Source organism: Geosmithia morbida (genome assembly GCF_012550715.1).
Source record: "Geosmithia morbida isolate 1262 chromosome Unknown scaffold_20, whole genome shotgun sequence".
NCBI classification, from domain to species: Eukaryota; Fungi; Ascomycota; class Sordariomycetes; order Hypocreales; family Bionectriaceae; genus Geosmithia; species Geosmithia morbida.
Window position 1 is genome coordinate 219,030 of NW_023336207.1, and position 10,357 is coordinate 229,386.

The 10,357-nt window shown below is 54.8% G+C and overlaps 1 protein-coding gene across 1 annotated transcript; it reads right to left on the bottom strand.

The window, feature by feature from the left end:
• Positions 1-5,058: 5,058 nt before the first annotated feature.
• On the bottom strand, positions 5,059-7,414 carry GMORB2_4434 (acetoacetyl-CoA synthetase; the record flags this gene model as incomplete). The annotated part of the gene is made up of 3 exons (XM_035466409.1): positions 5,059-5,140; positions 5,288-7,113; positions 7,217-7,414. Coding segments are annotated over 3 exons (2,106 nt in total), but the record flags the coding sequence as incomplete, so codon positions are not given.
• Positions 7,415-10,357: the final 2,943 nt, after the last annotated feature.

Sequence of the window (10,357 nt, forward strand, 5' to 3'; positions counted from 1 at the left end):
CAAGCCCAAGCCCGAGCCTGAGCCTGAGCCTGAGCCTGAGCCTGAGCCCACAGCCCACGAGTCCGTACATAACGTATTGCCTGCACGGGTGCTACCAAGTAACAATGTTCGTACGACCTAAGGCTTAGAGGTGATACAGGTCAAGGCATATCGAGGTTGACTGGTTCGGTGCGTCTGCTAGCAGAAAGGGGGGGGGTGTGAGATGGGAGAGATGGAAGTGACAGGGAATCAATACATCATTGCTCCTCCCCCAAGATGGCACACTTCAAAGCCGGGCTTGAGCCCATGTCCGCTATTTGTTGATATCATACAAGTATCCGTAATCTGCACTGTGGTGCTCGTACGCGGTCATGCGCCGTGCTCAAATATCAAGTCGTTGCCGTTGGGCATTGCCACTGGCATGCGACGGTGGAGAATTATCTAGATACTTTCTCTCCAGAGATGAGTAGAGAGGTTTGTAGAGAATTCGGACTCGGTATTGCGACTTCCATGGCAGTAATCCGTACTGTCGCTCCGTACATGACGCCCATCCACTGTCTCCGTACTCGTAGTCGTACGGTGTGATGGCAGACTGGTACATGCCATGTGCGAGCAATAGCAGTCACGATAGAGCACAGCTGAAGTACTCTTCACCCGTACCGCCCGTACGGAGTACCGTAGCAGCAATACAATAATAATACTCTGCGAGTATTTGCCCCTACGGCCAAAGGAAATGACGGGCCTCCACAATCAACCCACCACCACTCTCTGCGGAAAAGGAGAATGCCAGGGGCTTGAAATGGGAGGGACCCGCTAGGATGCTTCGGATTTCGGTGGGGGCGGCTCTCGCCGATTCAAGGTTACCACTATCACTACTCTCTGGCCATCCATTGCCTTCCTCTCCGTCCTCTTACTCGTCGTACCTGAGGAGCAGATTGTAGTGTCATCATCTGCTAGCACGGTAACCGCATCGCTGCCTGTATCGATACTACTTGTACCTGTGAGAATACTTGTGGTGACACCGTATTTCCCTCTCCTTCCAGACTCGATTCTCGCCGATCACTGACGCGATTCTTGTCCTGTCATCACCTGTCAGAGTCTCTTGTCTTGTACGTGTAATCCTTAGAGATTATAGATGTCAGAGCATCAACTTTCCCTCCTCAAAAAAAAAAATCTGCTCCGTAATCTCTGCATCACAAGCCTGACCTGCTGATTCCCGTGTCACGGGAGAGGGAATCAAAGTAAGTCGGCGTCTTTGTAGGCAGGAGCTCTCGTACACACCTTCCTTAAAGCACCGGCGGCCTAAGCACCCCCCCAAATTATTGCCAATTATTACTACTAGTACCGTACGGAATCTCCCTCCCTCTATCTCTCTGTCCACCTTTCGCCCTTCATGATATTCTACTCCTCCTCTCCTGCATGCGAGTACTCGTACGAAAGTACGGATTACGGATTACCCGTACAGAGCATCATACTTTTCCATCATAGAGTGTCACTTGCGATGATGGTCGGAGCAGCAGCGCTCATCCCGAACAAGGCGCCATGGACTATGGTAATAATAACCCCCCGGAAAAGACGCATCCTCGCTGCAACCTGCATCCGTCCTGCAGCCGTCTCCGTAACGGGTACGAGTATTGGATACTCCGTACATACGACGTGCGCTGCTGTACTACGGCTTCTCGATACCTTGGTACCGGCACCCAGTCTTGACACTGGTCAGGGGTGCGCAGCTTAGCACGAGTGGCCGCTGACAGAGTGTCGACGCCCCGATTCCCAGACCACTCCTGCTATTACTAGTACGGAGTAGGGTCTCCGAAAAAGCTGCCAAGAATGGTGCAAATGCCAAATGGAAACGTTGACGAAAGACCAGGGCTTCGAGACAAGGCTCCCCCCCCTCCCTCCTTTCCCCGACAGCCACGACGAGTACCGACTGACCATTACGAGCGCTCGCCCGCTACACGGATCGTGTTACGCCGCGCACACAACACCGTTCGCCTTCACGAAGCTACGAGGGTCTAGTACTCTTGTACGTCGTGCAGGGAGTACCGAGAATGATGGTTTCTGTCTCTCTGTCTTCTACTCGCTATGTTGCCGTGCGGAGTACGCGCATACAATGTACAATAAGCAATAATCTGCACATGGACCTATCGGTCAAATATTGTCGGTCGACGTTGGTTTGTCACCTGTCTTAGCCTACCGCGCCCGATCCGAGCTCCTGTCTCAGACCCCCCACGAAAGCTTTGGTATGTCGTAATATATATATACGATTGTTACCCTCTCTACGGGTACATATACAGGTACAGCCACTCATTTTCTCTTCTCTTTTTTTCTCCATGTACGGGTCGATGCTGAGAGGTCGAGAGGTTGAAGAGAAGCGAAACTGTCGATGATGGACACCCCCGATCCCAAGTTGGGGCTGTTACTTCCTCATCCTGCGGGTGACAATACATGTAACCCTGTAGGGTGTATTGGTATTGGTAATAATAATACAGACCAGGGCATAGGTGTATGTGTTGCAAGTATGCCCATCCTCTCAGGACAAGAGCGAGAGAAGCTGTCGAAGAAGCGCCACCAGAGAGAGATGAATAAATTTCCGGGAAAAAAAAATGCGGGAAACCCTAACAAATAGATGGTACTTGTCATGGTGGCCTATGAACCTTGTTAGCGGCCGAGCCCATGTCGACACCAGCATCGACGTCCCCCCCCCCCCCCCCCCCCCCCCCCCCCCCCCCCCCCTCCCTCTCCCTGACAATTCCCTCTGATGGTTCTCAATCAACAATCGAGGGAAAGGGGGGCGGGAAGGGGTCAGTGGCCCAGTGCGGACGAGCAAGGTCAAGGGTCCGGACGGATCCACAAGGGAAGCCAGGGGTGGAAGCTGTTGGTCCCGTATGGAGTGATGTATCGTATCGCAGTAGTCTCTGTGCGGACAATGGATGAAGGAAAGGGGACGACGACTGCTTCACTGAGCTGGTCGAGTAGATTCGCAGCATCGGCGCATGACGAGCGCAGCGTGCTCGCGCAGTTGGCTGCTGAGCCAATTGCTGTGCTCGTAGCTGTAAGCTCACGACTATCCGTCCCGGCTATTGGTTCTGGTGGCGTTCTCTCGTCTCTCTTCTTCTTCTTCTTTTCTCTCCAACGGGGTGGATACCATGTTGCTCCCAAGTGAGCGTCTGTCTGCTGGTGTTTACCTGTACAGGTATGATGATACTGATTGACAGGGTACGAGTACAGGGTATCTAATTATACATGCACAGACTTGCAGGCAAGAGATACCAGATACCATAATGCAGGCATCATCATCGAAAGCTCCTGGTATCGAATCACCGTGATCAACTGTACGTGCACGTCCTCCGTACGGATAGAGAGGAGGAGGGAGGAACCGTACGAGACGAGTCATTGTACGGGATGATTTTCGGATGCGGAGGCCATATCCTGCTGCACGTAAGAATACGTCGCAACGCCCCTTGTCCCTACAGCTACAGGAACAGGCAATAACATCAACATCGTAATCTGTAATATGTGCTCTACACGGAGTACGGAGTAGACAGGTACCAATAATACCCGCACTCGTACGGAGTAATCGGTGCGGATTACGGAGTACAGGTTACATAGTATCAATCATATCACCAGTCTGTTATATGCTTGCTTGCACTCGTAGGAGTCGGGACTGATGCCAACCTCGCACCTGCCGAGGTTCTCATCATCCTGTCATCTCTCGATTCTTGCTCCTCTCTGCTGATGTACTGTCGATGCCAGTAAATCTGTACAGAGTGATAGTGCCATACCGGTACCAGCATGATGCTATACAGGTAAGTGCTCGTAAGGGTGGGGAGCACAGGCAGACTGTCGACAGAGGTACGTATTACCACCTCTCCGTCCTGTCTCACCTCCTCAGCTGGCTCCCCCTCTCCTTTACTATCGTCTTTAAATAGTGACGTCTCTCTCTCTCTCTCTCTCTCTCTCTCTCCCTCTCTTGTCCGTCCATCTCGCGTGCGAGTGCGTGAGATTTTTATTTTTTGTAATAATACTACACACACCTGTTCTCCTATCTTCTGTTTTTTTTTCTTCGCCACTTGCCTACATGGAATATCTATGGAGAACTACTCTACCAGTCAAGATTTTTTCTTTTTGATTGTTGGAAAGGGGGGGGGAAGAGAAGGAGAAAGGTGGTGTGGGGATTTTCTTTCTCTTGTGAAAGACACAGCACCTTCAGAGAGAGAGAGAGAGAGAGAGATGAAAAAGGGGGTAAGGGTCGGGGATGAGCTCCCGATACTACTGTAGTGCGAATTACTCGTTCGCTTGTCTCGGCATTAAAACTACAGATTAATGTAGCATAGTCATAAGATAGTACGAGTACGAGTATATGTAGTACAATGTAATGTACATGGTAGTTATTACTCGTAATAACTACTACTCAGACTAGCAACTGGCAGGGAAGAAGCATCCCCCTCCCTCTCAAGGCTATGTAGGTGCAACCGTCCTTGATTAAATATGGTGTTGTGTCTTGAGTTGGGACGTTTCAAATCGCTCATGCAGATACGCAGAGTCTCTCAATCACATGGACTGTTCTCAGATCCACAGACAGAAAGATATGACGATACAAAGGAGAGGCAGAGGAGAAAGACAGACCACAATTTTTTTTTAAAAAAAAAATTAGATAAAAATAAATAAAAAGACTAGGTACAGATGTCCCCGTTCATGACTGTTTCTTTGTGCTGCGACCCACTCGTCGTCCGCGGAAACTCGGTACCGGATCACCACTGGAACATGGCCAACTGACGACGAGTCAGGTCGGAAAGAAAAGAGAAAGAAAAGATGGAATAGAACAGGCACGTCCCTGTTATCCTCATCGGCTCCGTCCGTGTACTTTCTACCGTTTGAGGGTATCACCATCTGTACGAGTACCTCTATCAACTCGTGGGGGAGGGAGGAAACAAGAGCAGAGAGAATAACGAGAGAGAGAGAGAGATTTTTCGCAATGCCCTTTTTTTCTCTCTCTTCTTTTCCACTCCATCTGACACCTGCTGAACTGCTAGTGACCTATCCTCAGTTGTTGGCCTCTGCCCAATTCTCAAACCAAGTCAGAGCCTCGGGGTTGGCAACGCTGGCATTGGTCTTGACTCGCATACCAGACAGGATCTGTTTGACAGCGACTTCGATTCTATAGTCGGATCAGTATGTCAAGCTGAAGTTGAGAGAAGGAAGGAAGGAAAGGAAAGGAAGAGAGAGAGAGAGAGAGAGAGAGAGAAAGGCAGGTGTACAGAGGAAAGATGGGGGGGGGGAGGGGGAGGGGGGAGGGGTAACTCACTTCTTCCCATTACTCGTCTTAGGAATCCCACTGGGACCGCACTGGTCCACGACACCAGGAACATGTCTAGGACTCAGCTCAGTCTTGATCCTCTGCCTGATATCGGCAGCCAGCCCGTCGTCCAGGGTCCTCCCCCCCGCCATGACGACGAACAGGCAGACCGTCTCATCCGCGTCCGCGGGCCTCCGCCTGCCGACGCACACGGCGTCCTCGACCTCGGAGGGGAAGAAGCGCGTGAGCACGTTGTATATCTCTGCGGAGCCGAAGCGCACGCCCGACGGCTTGAGCACGCCGTCCGACCGGCCCAGCATGATCAGGCTGCCGGTCGAGCTGTCCAGCATCCTGACGAAGTCGCCGTGGTGCCAGACCGGGCCCGCGGCCCCGCACACGCCGGCGAAGCGCTCAAAGTAGGCGGAGCGGTACCTGGCGTCGCCGTCGGGGCCCCAGAAGGTCAGGGGCTGGCAGGGGAACGGCCGGACGCACGCGAGGTCGCCCGGCTCGCCCGGCGCGACCTCGCCCCCGGCGTCGCCGTCGCCGTCGCTGTCGAGCACGCGGATGGCCATGCCCAGCCCGGCACACTGGATCTCGCCCACGCGCACCGGGAGGAGGGGGCACGGCGCGCCGAACAGGGATATGATGTCGGTGCCGCCCGTGATGGACGCGAGGTTGACGTGGCCCGGGAACGCGTCGTAGACGTAGCCAAACGTCGAGGGGGGCAGGGGCGAGGCCGTGGAGTAGATGGCCTCGAGGCGCGAGAGGTCCATGTCCGGCTCGTCCCGCAGAGGGTGCGCGCCCGCCGCCTCCAGGGCCGTCAGGTAGGCGGCCGAGGTGCCGAAGTGGGTGACGCGCAGGTCCGACAGCAGCCGGGGCAGCGACAGCAGACCGCGCGGCCGGAACGGCGACCCGGAGTACAGCACCAGCGTGGCGCCCACGGCCAGGGCGCCCACGCTCCAGTGCCACATCATCCACGAGGTGGTGGTGTAGTAGAGCAGGCGCGAGCCCGCGCCCATCGAGCAGTGCAGCCTGTGCTCCTTCTTGTGCTGCAGGAGCGTCCCCAGCGCCGTGTGCACGATGGCCTTGGGCAGGCCGGTCGTGCCGCTCGAGAAGAGCACGTACAGCGGGTGCGACGGCGGGAGCTGCTCGAACCTCGGGGGCGCTTCCGTCGCCGGGGGTGCCCGTGAGAGGAAGGTCTCGTAGTCCGTCGCCAGGTCTAGGCCTCTGCTGCTGCTGCTGCTGCTGCCGCCGCCGCCAACAAGGGCCTCGAGGTCGCGCAGCCCAAGGTCCCCGCCGACGGTGTCGATGACGACCACGGCCGTCAGGGCCCCGCCGCCCCGCGCCGCCAGCTCGCGTACGATGTCCGTCGTCTTGGCCGTGCTGGGCCAGCTCTTCCCGTTGTAGACGGAGCCGTTGTCGGCGAAGAGCACCTTTGGCTCGATCTGCGTGAGCCGGTCCAGCACCGCCGTCACCCCGTTGTCCGGGCTGATGGACGTCCACACCGCGCCCACCGACGCCGCCGCCAGCATCGCCACGATGGCCTCGGCGTGGTTCGACACGTACCCGGCCACCACGTCACCCCGCCCCAGCCAGACGGGCGCGTCGCGGAGTGACGCCGCGCACCGCCGCACCGCCTCGCGCAGCTCCGCCCACGACGTGGACCTGGCCCCCGACGACCCGGACAGCTCTGTCACCGTCAAGAGCGCGGGGGACGACTCGTCCAGCGCCGGCTCCGTCGCGGGGGGGAAGAGCAGGTTCTCCGCAAAGTTGAGCCGCGTCCCGGCGAAGAAGTCGGGGCGCGGAAACATCGGCGCATCATCGTCGTCCAGGGCCTCGTGCAGTGTCAACGTGGCATCCTATAATGTGACGGTGCTAGCGGCAGTGGCAGTAGTGGGCTGCGGTGCGTCGCCGTAACCGTGAGGAGGAGGAGCTCACCTTGCCTCTCCCAACCGAGGCCTTGACCCCGACAAAGTCCCAGCACTCGTCCCAGAAGTCACCGACATGGTCGACACTCCATCTGTACAGGCTCTGGTAATCGGAGCCGGGGAGCCCATGCTTGCCCCTCACCTGCTGGAGGAAGCGCCACATGGGCGTGGAGGAGGGGTCGGCATGCCGCCAGAGCTCTTGAGCCATGGTCTTTCAATGCTCCGCTCTCCTTGATCGAGATTTTTTTTGATAATAATGATAAAATGAAGATGAAGATAAAAACCCCGCCGTCTCTTGGATGGTGAGTCTGGATCATCGAGTAAGTTGAGAGTGCAATGCCGTAGATGGCGATGTCAATTGCACGGCGCATGTGAGGTGCGGTTCGGTTCCGGCGGTCGAGCTGTCACAAGCCACCAGTGGCCCATCGATACCCGCGCGCAAGGTGCGTGCGACAGAGACAGGCATGTGGCTGTGCGGATGGTGGCTGGTTGAATTCTGTATGTGGCAGTCAGAACCTTTTCCTTCTTGCGGAGTTTACGGTGACGAGAGGTTGGAGCGGATGACTGACGGATTCATAATGGTTGAATATCGAGATAACACGCGAGTGTCGTATCATATCATATCATGCATGTATAGAGGGTCAGAGACTCTGGCATGTACGAAGTATACTATCGCTTCTCAATCGATGGAAAGAAGAAGAGAAAAAAAGGAGAGAGAAGAAAAGAAGAAGAGAGGACTGAATGAAAGATAGGATAGTTCACGGCAAAGGTCCGAAACGTGTGTGGGTGAATCTGGACCTTCACCCTGCCCATGAGAGCTCATGAGAGTGTTCCCGGGTAGCAGCACAGACACGGACGGCATCACCAATCGGCGATGGAGCGTACGGTAATCTGTGATCTGTACACGGACGGAATTGCTACTTCGGCAGTGGGAGGTGAGCCCCCAAGGTCGGATGAATCATACCTGACAACTCTCCGAATCCCATGTTCCCAAGTGACAAGCGGCAAGGAGCTCCCCTTGCTCCCGCACCCGGTGACGGAGTGTCTAACCGTAATTAACTATCCGATCAGATCGGACCATGGCCAAAGGTCCAAAATGTCAAATCTCGGTCCACCCAATCTCTCGAGCCACGGACTACGACGTACTGTAGTGATGATTTGCGCGCGTACGTACAGATTACATATACTCGTACATGATCGAACGCATGCGAGGCTGCATCCTTACTCGTACAGATAGGCACGCAGTCTACCGTGCATGTAGCCTGCACAGATCACTCGCACTCCGTGATACGAGTGCAGGTGACGATGCTCCGTACAGCCACAGATGATGAAGAAAAGGACATGGCCACTCCCCAGAGCTCTTCTCGACGAACCTCGGCTACCCACCCGGATTGATGGACAGGCTCCTGGACTGCTACAGATTACTCATTACTGCAGACTAGTCTCGTCCGAATTAGCGCGAAGGCTCCGGAGATGGTTGCATGGACGTGCATGCACAATTTACGTCGCCCGCATATGTCTGAGGCCAAGATCCCATGTGTTGACTGATGAGATTAAGGAGTACGGTTATTGGTATTACTAGCAACACCATGAGAGGCAGCAATACATGCCGACAGTGCTGGTACGGAGCACTCGTACCAGTACGAGACGTACGAGCATAGCGGCTATCTGGGGAGCCGCCGGCACGGCTCTGCATGAGGCATGTCGGGGCGATTGCTGCATGAAGGGGGAGCACGATATTGCTGCAGAGTGCGAGTACGAGGAGTATTAAATTATCAGCAAAGCCTCTCAATGTACAGATTACATGAAGATCCACTAATCATCCCAAGAAAGCCTTGGGGGAGCAGACTCAACATACGATGCATTACTGCCCCGAAATTCGTCTTATGTATCATTGCATTTAAAGGGGCGGGGCGGGCGTATTGGTGAAGAAGAAGAGAAAAAGAAAAAAAGAAAAAAGAAAAAAAAGAAAAGGGGTATCCGACGCTCGTACAAAGCGACTGAAACGTCGTCGGATACTGCCATTCGGGGTCCATCGGGAGAAGTCTAGGCAGAGAGGATAAACCGGCAGTCTGGTCTGCGATGATAGAATATACCGTCAGATAACAATGGCATATGACATCGCTCGGGATCATGGATCCGGTTTACTGTGCCAGTTGCGAGTGATCGATACGGCATCATCTACAGATGGGCCTCTCTCGTACGATTAGCATAGTTCAAGAAGAGAGAATTGAAGGGAATAGGGGAGACGAGGGGGCTTTTGGCTAGGAGACAGGGGGGGAAGCCCAGAGCGAACAGAGTCCGTCATCGCCAAGAAGCGCCTGGTGGAAATCAAATAAAAAAAAATGAACTAACAGCAACGAGGCACATGTCGGAAAATTGGGGGTTGGTTCTCCCTTTCACGACGTCGTATGCGTCTCCGTGTGTACATCATTACACGTACTCCACTCGTACCTACTATTGAACATGCAATTTACCTGTACGAGTTACGGATACATGTACGAGTAATACCCGACACCTACCATCCGTACAGATTGCAGGATGTCTCTACGGCGTAGAGACAGGTCCGGACGCTACGGAGCATTGCTCTTACCCGTCTCCTCAACCAGCCAGCCGTCCCCGTCAGGACGCACGATGGACAGTCCACCATGAGATCATCCCACCACGAGCACTCGTACATGTACACCTCGATAGTACCTACGGGGTGCGCGAGCATCTTACCACCACGTAATCTGTAATCTGTACAGCTCACCAGGTAAGGAGCTCCCGAGCATCACTCCGCTTGGCACTTGGGGGTGGACGGCCTCTGGCACTGAAGCCTCGACATTGACGAGCAGGCACCGGACTTGATGAATTACCAGCACGTGATGTACTGCTGACCATCACCTATAGGCCGTCGCCGGTATACGATACATGTACAGTACATGTACAGTACACATATGACAGATAGCGAGCCCCGAGGCTGCAAAATGTGCACGAACCCGACAACGTACAGCGTGCCGTAGCCTGCATCATCACCCGCACAGCACTTTACAGGCCATCGACAGTGCCCACCGGCCGCTAAAGGCTATACCCAAGGTTACCACCTACCCAAGGTCACCTACCCAACAAGACTACCGGGAGGGCATCTAGGCTCACACGCTACAGCGGC